This window comes from Falco biarmicus, chromosome 6 (genome assembly GCF_023638135.1).
Source record: "Falco biarmicus isolate bFalBia1 chromosome 6, bFalBia1.pri, whole genome shotgun sequence".
NCBI classification, from domain to species: domain Eukaryota; kingdom Metazoa; phylum Chordata; class Aves; order Falconiformes; family Falconidae; genus Falco; species Falco biarmicus.
The window spans coordinates 67,140,322-67,159,325 of record NC_079293.1 but is presented as its reverse complement, the minus strand read 5'-3'; the positions used below and the strand labels follow the sequence as shown (position 1 = coordinate 67,159,325).

Below are 19,004 nucleotides of genomic sequence, written 5' to 3'. Positions count from 1 at the left end.
TAGGCCTATAAAATGCTTTTAGAAGTTTAACTTACTTGCTCAAATAAAAAAAGTCAAGTCTAGTAACGAATCCAGATGAAAACAGTTAGAAATAGCATATTTCAAGATTGAGAAAGTTCTTTACATGCAAGAAATCAAAACGAGACACTAGCATCCCTCAAAAGAATACGAAGCAGTGGAATGTACTTAATGCCAAGTAATACAGGAACCTAGACACTGGCTTTCACAGTTAAAAGCTGAAGTTTTATCTAAGTTTATGAAAACAACAGTTTTGTTACAACAATATTTTTATTACACATGTCTAAATACTGAACTGCAGGATCTTTTTTTGGACATTCCTGTCTTTCTAAGGGTAGGGATCTCCCTGACTAACCTTCCTCCAATGAACTTCAAGTTAAAGGGAATATCACTCCTGGGGAATGTGTTCCAGAGAACATACATAGGGTAGTCTGCAGAACAGCAAGGAAGTATTTAAAATTGGTCAAAGCTAGCTAAGCTAGTGAAAAGAACCAAGCCACTGTAGTACAAAGGTGTGGCATAGTTAATTTTCCAAGCTTGTAAGGGATAACACTGTGGAAAACACTCTTACAATCCTCAGTGCTGTCTTACCTTTAGAAGAAAAACACTGACACATTTCTATGCAGTACTGTAAGCAGAAGCTGAAAAACCTAAACATGAAAGTGGTAACTTGAAAAACACAATGCTGCATCTACAAGACGTGTATGAAAGTTTCACCTACATGAGACTACCAATATCCCCACTGATTTACAAAATAGGGCACAGAATAGTGAGTTTTATACTTAAATACAGAACATGTATATTTTTTGTTTTGTTTGTTGGTTGTTTGGTTTTTTTTTTTCATTTCTACCAGCCTTCTTTCTACTGGAGGAAAGAGTCAAATGTAACAACTTTATTCAGTTGCCTGAGAAAAGGGACAATTGTTAACAAGCTAGTAGCCATGCCTGGCTATACAACTGTGAGATGTGCAGAAAGTTTTAACAGATTCATAAGCAGCTTTAATTCAGGTACTCTTATTGGCGATGTCTTATTGCCTCCATGTTCTATATTTTTTGCAAGAAAAGTTATTAAGGGTTGACTGATTTTCTTAGAAAGCTCAAGCAACACTGGGTTTGTTGCATATACCAGTAGACACCTGCAGCATAAACTTAGTCATAAAGAAGTACATATCATCGGTACAGACAGGACCACTAAATGACCTCTCACATAAAACTGTTCCAAAACCATCACAGGTAACTTCAATCTAGTTTCATAGCTCTATTCCACCTATGTTTATCTATCAGTTCTACCTCACAAAAATACCTGTTTATACTGTGCCAGTTTAGTTGCATTAGGCTCCACTTACAGAAAATTACAGCAACAATAGAGCTTTAAAAACTGTGTCCCCTGGCACACCTGATTTCCTCTCCTCCAACAGCACTACCCATTTCCACAGCCGTTTGCCACCTCTTATCTACTATACAAAATCTGGAGAGCTGGTTACCAGGCTGAGAACATGAACAGTACCAGGCATGCCGCAGCGTGGCATGCGATAACAGGAAGGGATAGTTACCCCCCTTAAAGCCACACCTGGGTAACAAAAGCAAATTTTCAGACTACAGCTTCTCACAATTCTCAGTCCTTACTACACTTACAAGCTCATCCTTCTAAGACTACTTAAGGCAACTGTATTTCAGCTTTACTAGAGATATACACGCATGTTATTTTACTGCGTATCAGAAGTACAAATTAATAAACTGTTTCTTCAATGCAAACAGAAAGCATGTCTATTATTTGGCCTGCATGCATAACACAAGGAAAATTACAACTACCTGTCAACTTTCAAACTTCTGCTGAACAGAAATAAACTTCTTTCATATTTTTAACATGGAACAAAGAAAACTGATGGGGGAAGAGAAAAGTTAAAATAAATGTGAGACAACTGTTGTTGACTGCATGCTTTGCTAAAAGAAAGGAGAAAGCCATGACAGCAGAAGTTAAACCCCAGAAAAATCGACTACTGTTCAATTAAGCAAAAAAAAAAAAAAAAATTATGGCTCTTTGAAGGATTACCACACACAAGTGAAAAGAATAATTCAGGCAGCAATCTCACATCTAAACTATTTAGCTGTAAGAAACTAAGACATGAAAATATCTTCAATATTTTTACATCTTTGATATATTTCAGTTATGTTTTGACTTCAAGGATTAAGAGGGGTTTATTTAAATAAACTTTCAGATTACATCAAAAACAGGAAGAGAGATTAAGCAGGTGCTTAATCCAAGGTGTTATATTTTTAAAAACTAAATTACAGCTTTTAAAATACTGCCATAGCAGTAAATTATTTCTGCTGATCTTTAATATAGACCTTTGAGACAAACTTAAATTAGCTGATCTTTTGGCAAGCAGCAATATAAGGACATTAAAGTCACTTTACATTACTACATAAAATTAAATGCACTGTGGTGCTGCAACTTATTTCTCAAAATGGCTCTACTTTTGGATGGCAACATTCACACACTGCCAACTGTTAATCTTCCAGAGCTCTCAGAAGGTGTAACAATTAAATCATGACATAGAGATGCCCTACAGTTTCTTCAAAACACTCTGGAAGCATCTTCATCCCAGCTCTCTCTGACATTGATCTGACAGAAGTGTGGTAAATACAATGGTTTCAAGAACAGCCCCAACTTCAGATTCATTCAGTCAGTCATTTTAAAAGTTTCAACATGTGAAAATATGTATCATAAGAACGTATGATTCCAGTGCATACTTTCAAAAACAATCAGACTACTCCTGTTAGCAAAACCTTTCCTAAAACATCTTCAAGAAAAGAATTCTTCCAACAAAAACATTCAAAACACGTCTGCTTCCCAGTAGACTTTTTATTTCATGTCACATCTCACACAGTTAAACCAAGCCTATTAACCTAGTCCTTCCCTTTGGATCAGTTTTCCTATTGCATTGTTTCTTTTACAATGAAGAAATTAAGTTTCAAAGTTAAATACCATGATTTCTAGTTGTGATTTTGACTTCAGAACATACCTGGGATTATTGTCTCAATGCCTTTTCAGAGTATGAAAGAATCCTGCACCAAGCTAACCCTGCACAAGTACTCTTCTGAGCAAAGATCAGTAGCTATGAAGTCATACCTAATGGTTCTACAATGTGCAATCAAAATAACGTTTCTCCTGTGACTAAGCTATCACAAGACCAAACTCCTTTCCCTCAGTTCTCTAAAGGGGACCCACACGAAGTACAACAGCACTCCCTGACTTCAAGTATTTCTACAGTATCTCATACCCATGCTCATGTCCCTAAAGGGACAAGCATTTCTCATTCTTTCCAACCTTCAGTCAACTCAAGCTGACTGAGTTAAAGACATAGAAAGTTCTCCCCTTCAAGTCATACCATTCACTTATTTACAAAATAATTATGAAGCCTCCTAGCTTCCAAATTTCATGCAATCCCACACTCACTTGTTCTTAACTAAAGGTGTATTTCAATTTTACCTTGAAATGCACTGTGATGCTCCAAGGAAGTGCTGTATTTGATGCATGGAGATCAAACAGCAAACCAATTGGGTAATGCCTAAAAATGAAGAGATATTAAATGAACAAAAAAGCTGTGCATTTAACTCTACATATGGCAGTTAATATACCTGCATTTATATGAAAAAAACTAGCTGTTCAACTCCCACAATTAACATTCATTATTGCCGATTCATAAAAGTTACACAGGCAGGTAGAAATGACTGACAGTTTCTGGCAGAATCAAGTCTACACTTCATATGTTCGGTATCTAAAACAGCGATCTCCAAGCTGTGCCCACAAAACACTGCCAGTTTTGCAACAGCATAGGTAGCTGCCCTATGGAATCCTTCAAAACAGTATTTTTAGTTAAAAAAGCTTGATAACCGTTGGAAGAGCTGGTCTGACAAACTTATACATGCTTTTAGGTACTGTAATGCCACAGGTTCATACCACACTGACCCTTAACATCTCCTCCCTCTCCCACCTGCCTGATGTCACTGTGGAGAGTTAAGTAGTCAGGTAAAACAAGGACATGCCTGTAAAAGGACTGAAAGAGGATGGATCAAGATGAACTCTGTAACTCTACTATCAAATTAAGAAGGGGGGGGCCGGGAATATAGGACTTTTGTATTTCAGTGGCATTCTAGGTTGAAGACGTCAAACAGAGAAGCTGCTTCCTCCAAATATTCATTTCTGCCTTATAACTTTGTCTCCTTTAAATTTACTAGAAGATACAGCCTCTAGTAATATAAGGAATATATATCACAGAACAATACTTCCACAGGCACTGTAAAGAGGTCTTTTTCTGCAATTTTCTCACAAGCAGACACTAGCAAGATTTTTGATAGGGTGGATTTTGGTTTGTTTTGAGTTTATTTTTGGGTTTTTTGTTTTGGGTTTGTTTGGGTTTTTTTGCATTCAGCATACCAACTCCATTCTTTTATCTTTCAAAATTCGTAACTGAAAGAGCCTTACTCACTTCTCATCCTATGGAGAGATAAACACACACTTAACTGTAAACTCAGTAGCATCACTGAATTAAATGGGACTGACCACAGGACACAGAGCCAAGCACATACATAAAAGTTTTGAAAGTCCAGACTTTTAAAAACCACCTGTGCCAAGCCAATTTCCTGACTTGCTACACTTTCACACAACAGTGCTTTAGCACCCTCTATGGGTGAGCTAACCCCAAAGCTAAAGACAAAGTCACCGCAATAGCAAAATAAAACCCCCCAAAATAGTACTACGATTCTTGAATTTACCTATTGCACTGGTAACTTCTTTAAAGAAAGAATAGAGGGAAATGTCAAGAAAGTATCTAGATCTGTGTTTTCCTGACAAAAGGGAATGAAGAATACAGCTAACGCATATCCATATACGCTCAAGTTTTTACCACCAAGACTTATTACTACTAACTGCCAATCACGCCTTCAGTTCTTCCACAGAGATTCAGCAAGAGTTCCATGAAAGAGTGGGTTTTCAGGTGAGCTAAGTAACAAAGAGACAAGGTGAGAAGAAAAAGAGGACTTGTCAATGCACGTGGAATAAAAAAATCCCAACATTCCCTCACTCCACTCTTAAGTGTGTATCTACCTTGTACTATGAGCCAGTATTCCCCGATTAAAATCTTGCTTCCAGTGTCACTGCTGCAATACTGTTCCTGAACTTATTTGAAAAAGAGGTACTGCAATTAAAGAAATATACAAATGCTCTCTGGAACCTACAGTAACCAGGAGAATTAAAAAAAAAAAAAAATCAAACCCCCAAGAAAGCCTTTAAAGAGTTGCCCCCCTCAAAAAAAGAAAAAAAAAAAAGAAAAAAAGAGAAAACAAACACAACAAAGCCAAGAGAAATGTCCAGATACCAGAAAGGTATCATTTCGAGAAATATTATTGTATTGCTGAAATCAAATTAGAGTGGGAGCCAAGAACAGGCAGACTGTGCAGAACTCAAAGGAAACAATGGGAAAAATACCAAAGAGAAATCTCTAAGAGCCCACAAATCTTTTTTTTAAAGTTGCTAGAACAATGACCGGTTCTGGAAAGTCTTAAATCTATAGAAATGTAACAGCACCTTGACTTCCAGCCACTGTCAATTTATGATTGCTTTTATTGTTATACAGAAGGTGGTTTCAGAGTATGACAGAATTCCTGAAAAACACCACATTAAGTACTTCAAAAGTGACGGATTGACAGTAAGGAAAATTAATTATTACTCCTCTAGCAATTTCTTTCTGAACCCAGGACAGAAAATGACAGCGCGAGTTGGTAGGTTGTTTCCAGACCAGAATAATTTACTGTGGTAATTCAGTAATTCACTGTGACATGAACTGATAAAACCAAGACCAAAAAAATCCTATGTTCTAGAAGTATCTGAGCTACTAAGTATATCAAGTGGCCAAAATCTAGCATTTAGGTATTTCTATGAACAAATGTCTCATTAAGGGAAATCTTGGCTGCATCAAAAAATAGTCTCACCTTTTCCTTTAGTATTAATTAAGAAATAATTTTTTCTTAGATCTTTTAAGGAAACTCTAGCATTTTCCAACAACGTCAGATATGTCTGATCAAATGGTGCTTTGACCTGCTGAGATTTGCTGCTTGTTAAGAAGCTGCAGACAGACTGGCGAGGTTTCTCCTGTGCTTAGTTTATTAGCCCTTACTGTTTAACCACACTGGCACAAATCCTAAGAACTGCGAGGGAACACTTGAGTGTTACCAAGAATGACTATACAGTTCCAGGGGCAAGGTGGCATCTCCACAATTTTGCCATTGAAGGAGAAAGGCTCAGAGGCATGAATGCTGGTCAATAACTGCAGGTCAATAACTGGTTGTGACAATAAGGACTTGGCTTTTACAGTCACAGGACACTCTTCGGGGATAAAGGACTGCTAGGGAGAGATGGAATCCACCTAGGCAGGACAAAAGTATTCACCTTCAAGTTGGTCAGCCTGGTGAGGAAAGCTTTAGACCATAAACGGGTGTGAATAAAATCCCACAGACCAGCAGAAATTAATGGACACAGGTGGAAAGCAAGTGGTGAAAGGTGACAGCTACAAGGGAGATAGCAAAATCATAAAAATAGGATAGAAGCGAGTCTGACACAACTGTATCTACATAAAAGTACACAGCCTGAGGAACAAGCAGGAGAAACTAGAGCTCCACATGCAGTGACATAACTGACAGTATTGGGCTACCTGAGACATAGTGTTATGGATGGATGGACACAAGCTGCTCAGGAAAGACAGGCAGAGCAGATGAGGGCAAGAGAGTTGTCTTTCATGTCATGGAGTAGCTTAGATGTGTGAAACTTAATGGGACAGACAACAGGTTGTTTGAGACCCTGTGCTTCAGGATCAGAGAGACTAATAAGAGCAACATCATGGCGAGTTTGTTACAGATCATGCAATCCAGGTGAGGAAGTAAAGTCTTCTTCAAACAGCTGAAGAAGTTTCTGCATCTCAGACCCTGATTCTTGTTAATCTGTGACATCTGCTGGAAAAGCAACACAAGTAGTCAACATTTCTTGATACAGGACCAGAGCTGGCCTGCAGGTGAATCCATTACTTACTAACAAGACAAAATAGTTCTGGATGTGATAATCAGCAGCAGCTTTGACTGTAGTGACCATGAAAAGCCAGAGTTCAAGATCCTGGAGAGGCTGATAGAGCAGAGTAAGAAGAATACAGACCTTTGACTTCACTCACCACTTCCCTCCCGGTGCCCCTTGCACAATTCACTCTCGGCCACCTCGGAAGCACCACTGGACAGAGCTTTTAGTCCCTCACCTGCAGCCAGAGCACTGAACCTATCCTGTAGTTACAGAAACGCAAATGGAGAAGGAGCCTTCCTCCTGTTGCCACAAGTCACAAGCTTCCAGCCCTTCCATCATCTTAGGAGACTGTTTGCTAATCCAATAATCACAGACTCTGCCTGCATCTCCTTCAATGTAGCTGTAAGTTTAGGTTCCTGCAGGGTCTCCTGAGAAGATCTGATCCATTTCCTTTTGTAGTCTCTGATGCTGCACAGTCTGATAATTTCTTCCTGCAGCTCCTTACCCCTTACCTTGGTGACATAGACCTGCTCCCAGTACACATCACCTACAGGCAAAAAGACCATCTTCCCCTGCTCCAACAAGCTCAGTGGGAGGCCCCGGACCCCTGCAAGTCCAGACCTGGAGAACTTCATCCTCCTTCAGGACCCTGACCTGAGTGCTGCAGACTGTGAAATTGAAACTACATTTCAGATTTCCTCCTGTTTTCCAGTGAGATTTTGAACAGCTGCAGCTGAAAAGAGAGACACTACATCCCAACCAGGTATGAAACCACACACACTGTAAGCAATGTGACCTCACAGTGCAAAGTAAATAATTAGAATAAACAATATTATTAGTAAGTTCTATTTGATTCTGAATGTGGAAGTTATACTTAAAAAGATTAAGCATTAATGCTCACTATTCTTTCTCTACAAACTACTAGCTCAATCTAATTCTCAGTTCTGGTATTTGGGTCTGCCCTGCAACAAGCTTCAGCTATTCAGAGTATTATCATTCTCCTAAAACAATGGTTTGCTGATAGCGGTTTCCTTAGAAAAGCAATTATACTGAAACTGGTGAAGCTCTTCCTGGTAGAATACGCTTAGGCTTTCTGAAAGATCAGAGTCTTAATTAGCAGACCATAATTACACTATTCATTTTCATTTCAATGTTCTATGAGTTTACTAACTCTTCACTTAGAATTATAATTCTAATTTTTACTCTATACTTTTATTCTATAATATAGGTTGGGGTTTTTTAAATTCCAGCTTCAACATCATGGTATTTGAAAACTTACAAAAAATACAGATCTCATTTTGGTTGAAGTAAAGAGCCTCTCCTTCCTTTCTTGTTACAACTTCAGTGAAAACTTACAAAGTTTCCCCCCATGATCTACCTAAGATAATGAACACACTGGTACCTTGTTTATTTGGATGGTATCCATGACTCAAGGTCACCATGGCACACCAAGAAACCCTGGTGTGTATTTCTTGAAACCAAGAAATCATTGTTAAATTTCATGTAATTTAACTAAGATGCCTAAAGCTGGGTTTGCCAAGCAGTTTTGAAAAAGTGAAAAAAGCTAGTTCTTATGCTTTTCTATTTACATGTTTTTAAGGTTTACACTAGGTTGGTCTCAAAGAAACAAGAGTAGAAGATATCTACTGCATCACCAAGTCTAAAGAGATTCTATGATGTGATGCTCACATCACAAAACAATCCAGGTGCAAGAAGCTAAACCAGCCACCGTAAGTCTTCTTTCCTATTATGATACAGGAAAAGAGATACAAAATCTCTTCAGCATTCAAAATACTAAATACTTTCTGGAGAGCCTATGTTATCTATGCAGAGCTAGCAAACACTGCAGCTCTATCTTTATGGCAGAAATGGAAAGAAACAAATCTTATGAACAGTACTTATGAATGAAAACTAATAAATGAAACAATGTCAGTCTTATTCCCCAACCTTGGGGGGGACAGGATGGAAGATACTTTAATAGACCATATGACAGAACAAAACCAGAATCAACATCAATCAGTTCAGTAAAGTTGAACTAATTGAATTCAACAAGAGCCTGTGCATCAATATTAGATTATCTGTTTTACAGTGCAAGCACATATCACACCAGTAAGAAGTGAAGGCTACGCGCTTATCTTTAAGCATATATTTTACTTGCATTCAGACTCTAGAAATAATACTTCCTATCTGTGTTATTAGGCATCCTTTAAGGAAGTAGGATAACCTAAACGAAAATTTATTTAATGATTCTACTGCAAGAAACTACAGTAAAGCCAAAGCCACAGGTACTTTGTATTACAGTAAACTAGAACAAAACCAACAGGTGCAGCACAATCTCTGCCATATACATATAGTAAGTACAAGCAGAATAGTAAAAAATACATTCAACATTAAACCTTCTGATTTTCCTCAACATGCTTTTCTTACTCTCCTCCTCTTTTGCCATCTTTGAAATCCAATGGAGTGACTGGTTTAGGAAAAGTACTGACAACATGCTGAACTTGGTAACTCTTTACACAATAAACTAAGTAAAGGTACAAAGTTAAATAAACTCACCATTTCAGTGGTGTACCTTCATATTCAAACCATATTTCACTAACTTCCTCTTGTCTCATAACTTTCTGAAAGTGTTTCTTTACTTTGTCTGTTACCAGTGTCAAGTAGCTTATCCTTGGCAAAAGCAGCTGAAAAAAAATATTACAGAAGCTTTAAATATTCATAAAATTTACTATATTAATAAAAATCTGTAACAAGTATGCATTTTCATAACCAAAATTCAGTCAGCATTCTCCACACACACACACCCCAAACGTCAGATGTCTGTTAGACAGTTTACTTATTAAAGGTCAATGAAAGGCTATAAAATTATGCTCTCAGAAGATGTATAATAGTAGCATCCAATACAATAACCGACAAAAAAATAGTAAAAAAGTTCTTGATTCTTTTGATGTGGTGCTAGGGAGAAGAGTGGAATTTAATTTCTGCTTTTCTGTATTTAAGCAGGCCAAAGAGCATTTTAAACAATTTTTATATGACCAGATAGGAACATGTTCTAAGTTCTTATTGAATATAATGAGCAACTGTGTAACAGCTATTATTTCAAAATAGAAATTCCTACAAAATTTAAAAAAAAAAAAAAAAAAAAAAAAGAGTGAAAACTAGCTGCTTAAAGGTTTGGTTTCCAAGTATGTTTTGTATTACCAATAGCCGGCAATTTCCATTTTCTTTGCACTGGGTTTGCCAATTCAAAATCAGAAAGAAAACCATCAATATTTTATCAGTTGAAAGAAGAAACCTTCTTACAGCTTTCTGATACACTAACTTTTTTTCCTCAAGTGTAATGTTGTGCACTATCCAAAACAGAATGCTGTGTTATTTTTATTTGCAACCCCCTCCCCACCGCTCCCCCTTTTTTTTTTTTTTTTAAGTCTCATGTCTAGTAAGAGTGGTTAAGCAGACTGCATCAATCAGACTGATTACTGTATAGCACATTTACTTACGATTTATCAGTCTATAAGCTTTAACAAACAATGCCTTTCGGTATTCCCAATGAGGAAAGTTTAACATCCCTGTAAACTAACATTTAGCTTTGGAGCCCATTTTAAATGAATGGTATTCATCCTGTAAAGTTAATTTAATTTCCTAATTATTAATAGATGGGTCTAAGGAATAAATAGAAATAAATTGCATTTCTCATATTTAGAGAAACATTTGTTTTCCAGTGTTCCTCACAACCAGTGCTGTTTCTTAAAAAGTTTTCTTTATAGTATATGGATAATGCTAGGCCTTAAGTGAATGTCTATGGCACAGACATCCAAAACTATGTAAGGACATATTACAAAAACTTGATCTCTGCTGCAACATTCTTCCAGAATCTCTCCAACGATTAGACCACACTTTGATCTATAAATTAGATATTTTGGCCATTATACTAGAATTTATTTACAAATACCAGATTCACAAAGAATTAAGGAGAGTAAATCAAGAGCAAGTTCTTATGAAGGAGAATGGATTTGTCTTTTTGATAATGCTGCATTAGGTTACTAATCTGCATACATCTGTGAAACAACTAAATTTTAGGATTTATATAAAACTACAAGATTATCAAGACTCACCACTACCACAGTCATCAAGTCAGTTAACACTATCTTTTGTGTACCATATGGTTTTCTTTTTCCATCTGTTGCTCTTATTACCATCATCATATTGTTTCTACCTTCTTTCATAGGAGTCCAATCCAGCAAGGTAATTAAAAACAGCCTTCAGTTTTAAAATGTGAACAATCTCAAATTCGATGAAGTCATGTACACACTCAAGTCATAATTGTCTGGTACCTCAATGACTTGAATGACAATATAATCTTACCCTTTTTAACATAATTCCACATATCTACACTGATTGTTCTTGAGACAATATAGTCTAGGCTATTTCAATCAACCCCAAATATTTTGGTAACAATTCCATATTATTTCTGTGTGATATTCACAGTTAAATTAATGCTGGTATATTCTGCTATGAGACCTATCTGGACTGCTACAAAAGCCAGTTTTCAGCATGCTGCATGTGGCACAGCCCTGCAGGAACTGATAAATACATTAGTGTTATTGATTGCAGCAGTTTGACATAACCCTTTAAACTGCATAACTAACTTCTCCTGTAAAATACTTCAGTTTGTAGTGTAGAAGAACAACACAGTTTCTATTTCAACACAATTCGAGATCAGAGACTATAACCAAGCAGCAAGTAACTGAATTTAACAGAATGCAGTCAGCACTCCCAATGGGCCTCTGGAGTACAAAACCTAACAGTTAAATCAGGTTAACAGGGACTGCCTGTTTTTCAGAGATGCTGGGCATCTGCAGCACCTACTGAACTTTTTTTTTTTTCAGTCTTCCCACCTCTTGTACCTTGCTACAGTCTTTCCCTTCCATGGGAGACATGAAAGGATCCAATGTATTACTTTTCTAGCTTTAATTATTCTAGAGATTTACAATTATACTAAACCTGTTAAGTGAGACTTTTAAAAGCATAGTTTAAAGACATTTTCATTTTGTTACCCCTTTTAATATCCCTTCTCCACCAGTTGCCTGCACTCTGTTAAAGATACCAGTTAACATAAAACATTTTTACTCAAAAAATCTTGTAATTTTTAAAAGCTATTACTGAGTATAGGTACTCAAAAATACTTAGAAAAAAGCGCTTAATGTATTTAACTATATGCTGGGCTTTAGTCAATCTCTCTGACAGCAGAATCATGTTAATTGTTTTATAGAGGCCTCTATGTGCAAACCACAATTCTACACAGCAATCCACCTTCTAGACTATTAGACACTCACAAGCTTCGCCAAGACTTCAGCGATGTGGCAAGGAGCCTTCACAAAGCCGTGTCCACCAGAATGTCACCTCTCCCACAAACACTTTTGCTGCTGACTCCTAAACCAGTCCACGCAGCCAACGAGGCTATACCCTTTCAGCCTTTTGATTACCCTACAGCAGTACTTCTGGATGCTGGGAATGAACAGCCCTTGGGTTAGGGCTGTAATACCCAATTAAGAAAAAAACCCCACATGATCATATAAGATCTACCAATCGAAGTTAAACACACCCCACTAGGTGAGATTTGCACAATTACCTTTCTTTTTTTGGACAAATAACCTTCTATCAGCAGGCTATGTGCTAACGGTTAGAACATTGCTATGAAAATCAAACACGCCCAACAATGCAAGTAATGTAACAACCTGAATGCAGGACTGATAGATCAGTACACAATATGCTAAAATTACATATAATAAATTAAATGGCCTAGAGTACTTCACGGGCAAATATGCAGACAAGGTAGTATCAATGTTTGTAATGATTAGACTGAGCATGCATTTAGCATAGATTCAATATTTTCTCTTACACTATTTAAACTTAGAATTAACTAATACTAAAGTGCATGATATAGCATATAAGGAATTAAACAGAAGAGGATTCCAGTTTTGATTCAAGTTCTATGGCAACTGACTCAGTCATGCTGCATAGCAAAAGAAACCTGAATGAAAAACCCTGCTTTCATTTGAGCTTTGTGGCTCAGAAGGAGCCACGTCCGTCTTGTCCCCTAGAAAGGATGGGCTTGTAAGAAGATTCAAGAGAAGTCTAAAGAGGTCAGCGGGTGAATTTTAAGTGTCAAGACTGAGAAGGATTCCTGATATGTTAAGTGAAGCTGGGAGCCTTTCCTTCCAGCAATCGGTTGCATAAGTTTTCTCCCACTCAGCATACAAACAAAAAGCTGGCATAAACTCCCTCAAAGTAGTCAGACTATATGGTATAAACGCAAGTTTACAACCCACTGGGATCAAATTGCCCATTGCAACAGTAATGAAGACATCACAAACAAATTGCACAGCACTAACAATTAAAAAAATAACATTTAAGAACATGAAAAAAACCTTGAAATTCATATTCACATCTGAATTCTTAAGTCAATGGCCATACCAAATGTAATTATTTAATCCTTAAAAATAAACGGGTACTAGTTCTTCATTAAAAACAAGACACAACAATAATTAACTGCCTTTGATATGATTTCTAGCCTTAGCTTTGAAAGACATTGTGAAAAACATGTACACAATTTACATATGCTCAGCTTAAGCCAGAACAGCTATACAAAACTGATGCGGTGGAGCAAACTAGTAAGATTAGGAGTTCTCCTCATTAAATTAAGAAAACAAAAGTGAATCTCCAGACACATTAGCAGGCAGGATAAATCCTAGTAGGCTAGAACATGCCATCCCCAAAATTACAGAAACTGCAACACCTTCCTTTTGCATATTGTACATTGCTACAGTATTTAATCACAATAACCAGGAATGCTTTCTGTAGAGGTTAAATGAAATGCAAGCAGCTCTTAATGCCTAAGGAAACGCTTGGCATTATCTTTGTCTAGAAAGAGTATCTCTCCAGCTATCTCCACAGGTTTTGTTGCAGAACAAAACTCCACTTTACATGCAAAACAGATTACAAACCAGAAAAAATTCTAAATTTAACAGGAACTGGACTGGTCTGATCACCAATGTACCCAGGATGAAGAAACAAAGCATCCTAACATGGAATAGCTTCACATACGGTCATCTCAATAGAACAACCTGACACGGAGGAAGCTTAAAAGAATGGCCCAGTCAAGCCTAGTCCCTTGGGCTGAGTATCATACCAACGACTGCCTTCTGCTACAACTTTGTTCTTTACATCTGATAAATCTCAGCCAGTGAGTACTCTGCTTCCTATACACATTTTATTTCTAATTGTTTGCATCAAAAGGCAGACAATACACCATTTAAAAATAAAAATCATAATTTTAGGACTAGAGAAAAATCAGTTCAGCCACAAAGGTAGTTCAACCTTACTGGTCCTAATTATGCTTCCAATTCCAAACACAAGCAACTGTAGGAAACACTCCAAAAAACCCAACGTATCCATTTCCAGTGTAACTCTGCAGAAACCTACTTGGTTTGACTACAGGACAGTGCTTTACTTGAGAAGCTTAGTCTTGATGTCACTACTCTTTCCAAAAGATAGACAAGCTCATCTTAAATTAGTTCTGCTACCCCCACGCAGTGCCATAATGCAATACGCACCTACACCACTCCTGTGCTGTGCTAATACATCTAACAAACAAGGGTCTCCTATCACACCACTTGCAACAAACTGAAATCCATCACATGGATTCTAGGTTGTTTTTCTAACCCCGCACCCTCCAGGTCTATCTTCCTTCATCTTCATAAAGCAAGTTCCTCAGAGCAAAAGCATTTTTTCCCCTCTTAACGATGCCAGTATTTCCTTCCCATGCAGCCCTCCCATTTACGGAGGGCAGTCTGGAATACAGAGGTTGTATCTATATTAGCAAGTAGTGAGGTGTGAGGAGACATGTAAAGCTGAACAGCTTGTGTCACAGACCGGGAATGTTCATGACACTTTTTTACTGCAATTTTAGTTCACTTTTTTCACTTCAGTTTAGCTCCAGTTTGATCCCATACACTATACCCGTTAGCAGCTGAAGCACATCTACTTCAGCTTCACATGAAAATGATTCAGCTTGTGGGCTACAAGACCACTGTGTGATGCAAACCTGGGCACATAAGTGGGAAGGATGAAGACTTGCTTCAAAAATGCATTATAGATCTAAACAAAAACATTAACACAGATGCACTTTGAAACCACAAGAACTAAACCACGATTTAAATTTTGATATTCTACCTTTTACTATTATAAAACCTTGGTCCCTTCAAGAAGCAAAGCTATGTTATCAGCTCCAACATGACCTGAAAAAGGAAGCTAAAATTTTAGAATTGCAATTTCTGAATAACCAGATTTTGCAGAAATAGAGAACTAAGCCTTGAGAATTTCTGTGTACATTTTAAGCAGAATAAATAAAAGAAACGCTACCAGCTTAAAACTAACTCCTTGGCTTAGAAAGTTGGCCACAGCATGAAGATAACATGCTTTTGACACCGATTGTTAAACAGATCAAGACTGCATTTCTCCATACTTAAAATCATACCTTTCATGTAACTTTTAAAATGTTTTTATATATAAGAATTAAAATATATATGTATACATAATACAAAGTCTGAGACTTTTAGATGCTCAGAAGCATTTGGCAATAGGTCGACCACATGAAGTAGAAATACTTCTGTTTTACCAGTGGTGAAACTAAAACACAGAAAGATGAGCACTGCCATCACTGCACAAAAAACATTGATGGTTTATTAGGTTTCAGAAACACACTCAATGCACATGTAAATCAAAAACTGATGACATAAAGATACTGTTAAACACAGGAAAAATTATTTCTGCCCAGTAATATTTTCTAAAAGAGTAGAATAGGATATGACAACACTTAAGATTTCCACATAAAAACTCATAACACAAGATTTTCCTACCAATTACTTGTGACATTTCAAATTTAAGTTTCACTGAATCAGCAAACATTCTCTATCAAGCCAATGTCTACCAGATGCTGAGAGAATGAAAACTGCTAGGTAGACTACAAACAAATACCACATAATTACAAAAGGCACTTCCTGTTTACAACTCAAATACAGCCATCACTCATTTTTATCATCAACTAGCAATCCAGTTCAGGCACGGTACTGTTAAGACATTATAGCTGCTTTTCCTACGTCTGAGCTAGATCTCTCAACACTGCTAGCATTTAAAGAAAAGAAAACTAGCTGAAGTAATCCATGAGCAGAAATACCAAAGCCAGCGTTTGTTACAAGTTTGTGTTGCACAGGTGACTGACCCTCGTGTTTAAGATTACACAAAGCTCTGACTGAAGTTACTTCTGTAGTAAAGTAACATAAAAAATATCTCTTCTTCTGGTCATCATCCAAGAACATACAAAGTCACATAGAGCCACCCCCTCTTACCTACTTGTTGACTTTTTCATCATTTTTTAAATATCATAATTATTCATTATAAGTTTCACTGGTGAAAGAAGCTTAAAGTTTTGAACCACTGTGAAAAGAGACAAATCACACAGTATGGCCATACGGTTTACTTTCATAAGGTACCAGGAATAAGAAGAAAAAAATTTGGGTGGTTATTTTTGTTTCCTCAACATTGCAGCACACATGTAAGAATGAAGGAAACTTAACTATGACATTGGACTACCTGTGACTACCCTCATTATACTCACATAGTAAGGTTCAGCTTCCCTTTCAGTTACCTCATCCTGATACAGAGTGAAACAGGTTGGTATTCGTCCAAACCACACATCTCGAAGTACATCTTTGTCATCTGTCATTCTTCCAATGAATAGTGAAGCACATGTAGATCTGTTTACTTCTTCAACTAGAACTGCAATCCCGCTCCCCCCAAAAAGAAACAAGTCAGCAGGACTGCAAATAAAGCACATCTTGTTAAAGGTCATCGTGACTATGCTCCCACAAGCATTAAACGCACCGGTTTGCACAGAGAACGGCATGAGTTAATGCCTCCGCGTTAACGCTTTCCCAACTACAACACAGGGTGGGATGGCGAATAAACGAGCATTTCCTAAGCCCGCATCACGCCCCAGCCGCAGAGGCAAAGACACCTTTCCCGCTACCGCCCTGCGGCCGCCCCGCAGCTCCCACACCCCTGCGAGGCCCCGGCTTCACCGCGGACCAGCGGCCCCGGACCCAGGGGGAGCCGGCAGAGCCAGCGCCCGCAGCCGAGCGGGACACGCAGCGGTGGGGACGACGAAGCGAGCGGGTCTCCCGCCGGCGGGGCCGACGAAGCGAGCGGGTCTCCCGCCGGCGGGGCCGCAGGCCGGCCCGGGGAGCTCACCGAGGCCTCAGGACGGGGCCCAGCATCGCCATCGCCCGCCGCCGCGCCGAGACCCGGGGGCCCCCGCCAGCATGCTCAAGGCGGAGGCCGCCCCCCGCGCCCGCGGCAACGGCCCGGCCAGGCCCCGCGGTGGCTGCCCGCCTGCCCGTCTCCCTCCCCAGCGGCCGCCCGAGGTGAATCAGCAGCGCACGGCACGGGGCCGAGCCGAGGAGCACCGCGGCGGCAACCCCCGGCGTGCTCTCCCCAGGCAACGGCAAGGCCGGGGGGCGGGCCGCGGCGGCCCCGCCCCAGCCTCAGCCCCGGCCCCAACCCCAACCCCGGTCCCGGCCCGCCGGGGGCGAGCGGCGTCCCGGCCCCGGGCAGCAACGCCGCCGCGGGGGGCGGGAGAGAAGGAACAGCCGGTACCTCAATCGCGACCCGCGCCACCTGCCCGCACGCGGAGCGTGCGGCGCGCCAGGCAGGAACTGAACCGCGGCCCCGCCCCGCCATGGCCCCGCCCCTCGCGCACGCGCTGTCCGCCGCACAGCTTCCGCCCGGCTCCCGGCGGGCGGTTCCCGGTGCGCCCGCCCCCAGCCGGCGCCGGAAGCCGGAAGCGGGGCGGGGGGTGGAGAAGGGCCGGCGGGGGTGGGCTGGGCTGGAGGTCTGCGGGTGGGAAGGGGGCGGAGGGCCTGTGGCTGGGCCCCTCAGGCTGCGGCTCTGCGGCAGCGTGGGTGCCGGGAGGGCGGCGGGAGGGAGTCAGTCCCGCAGCTGCCCCGCTGCGGGGATGCGGCCGCCTGAGCACCCTGCGTGCGCCGTGGGAGCTGCAGCGGCAGGGCCGGAGGCGGGGGTCGCTGGGCTGCCCGTGTGACCGGCCCTGGGCTCGGGCCCGCTCCTGAGGCGTCGGCGGAGCCGCTCAGGCGATAGGCCGCGCTTCTGCCGGCGCGCGGGAGCCCGTGAGCGTTAGTGCCGAAAGCCTTGGGTGCTCACGGGGTTAAGCGCTCTTCCGAGTATTTTGAGCACAATCTAACCGCTTAAGGTCTCTCTTCTCTCTTACCCGACTGTTCTCTTTCCCTGTTCTTTATGTGGTATATTTTATACACGATGGTTTTATACCGTGATCACAGGAGGTTGAGGGCATCTCTTCCATTCTGCATCATTTTTTATTGGTCCAACGGGTGCAAGGTCACAGTGAATTCCATCTCTGCGTTTTATAGAACATCTGCATTTCTGTCGCTGTGCGGATCCCCATCTCGCTGTCCTACAAGAGTAGGGGGGAACAGGAAAGGGGCCTTCTCAGGTGGGAGGGAGCATCGTAATTCCAAGATCTGTGTCATAGCTTCCTTGCTAGTATGTGTCACACACCAGCAGTTGTCAAAGCTGGGTTGTTCTGTGGCAAGCCGTACAACTGTAGCAAATGTATTACAACTGGTATTTTGGCAGTTAACGTTTGAAAGAAAACAAAGTGGGTTTTTACCCGATGTGGATGGCGCGCACTGCAAATGGCGCGCACTGCAATTTCAGTAGCGCGACGTTCTTGCTATGCTGGCTTGTGGCCACCAGATGTCAGACAGTGGCCACCGCTGCTGAAGGCGTCATGAGGAATTCGAGCACTACCGTTACTGCTGACT

At 40.3% G+C, this 19,004-nt stretch overlaps 1 protein-coding gene across 6 annotated transcripts in view; it reads right to left on the bottom strand.

Annotated features, from left to right (window-relative positions):
* The window catches only part of ATG5 (autophagy related 5), an 83,718-nt gene extending 65,823 nt beyond the window's left edge, over window positions 1-17,895 (bottom strand). The window contains exons 1-4 of one of the 6 annotated variants that reach the window (XM_056344749.1): window positions 17,803-17,895; window positions 16,766-16,926; window positions 9,643-9,770; window positions 3,511-3,589 (exon numbers count right to left, since the gene is read on the bottom strand). In XM_056344749.1, coding sequence (XP_056200724.1) covers window positions 3,511-3,589; window positions 9,643-9,770; window positions 16,766-16,873 — 315 coding nt within the window. In that variant the 5' untranslated portion in view covers window positions 16,874-16,926; window positions 17,803-17,895. Of the gene's footprint in view, window positions 1-3,510; window positions 3,590-9,642; window positions 9,771-16,765; window positions 16,938-17,397; window positions 17,554-17,802 lie in introns of those variants that run through there. The other 5 variants (XM_056344750.1, XM_056344751.1, XM_056344748.1 and 2 more) reach the window with 5 other exon arrangements.
* Window positions 17,896-19,004: the final 1,109 nt, after the last annotated feature.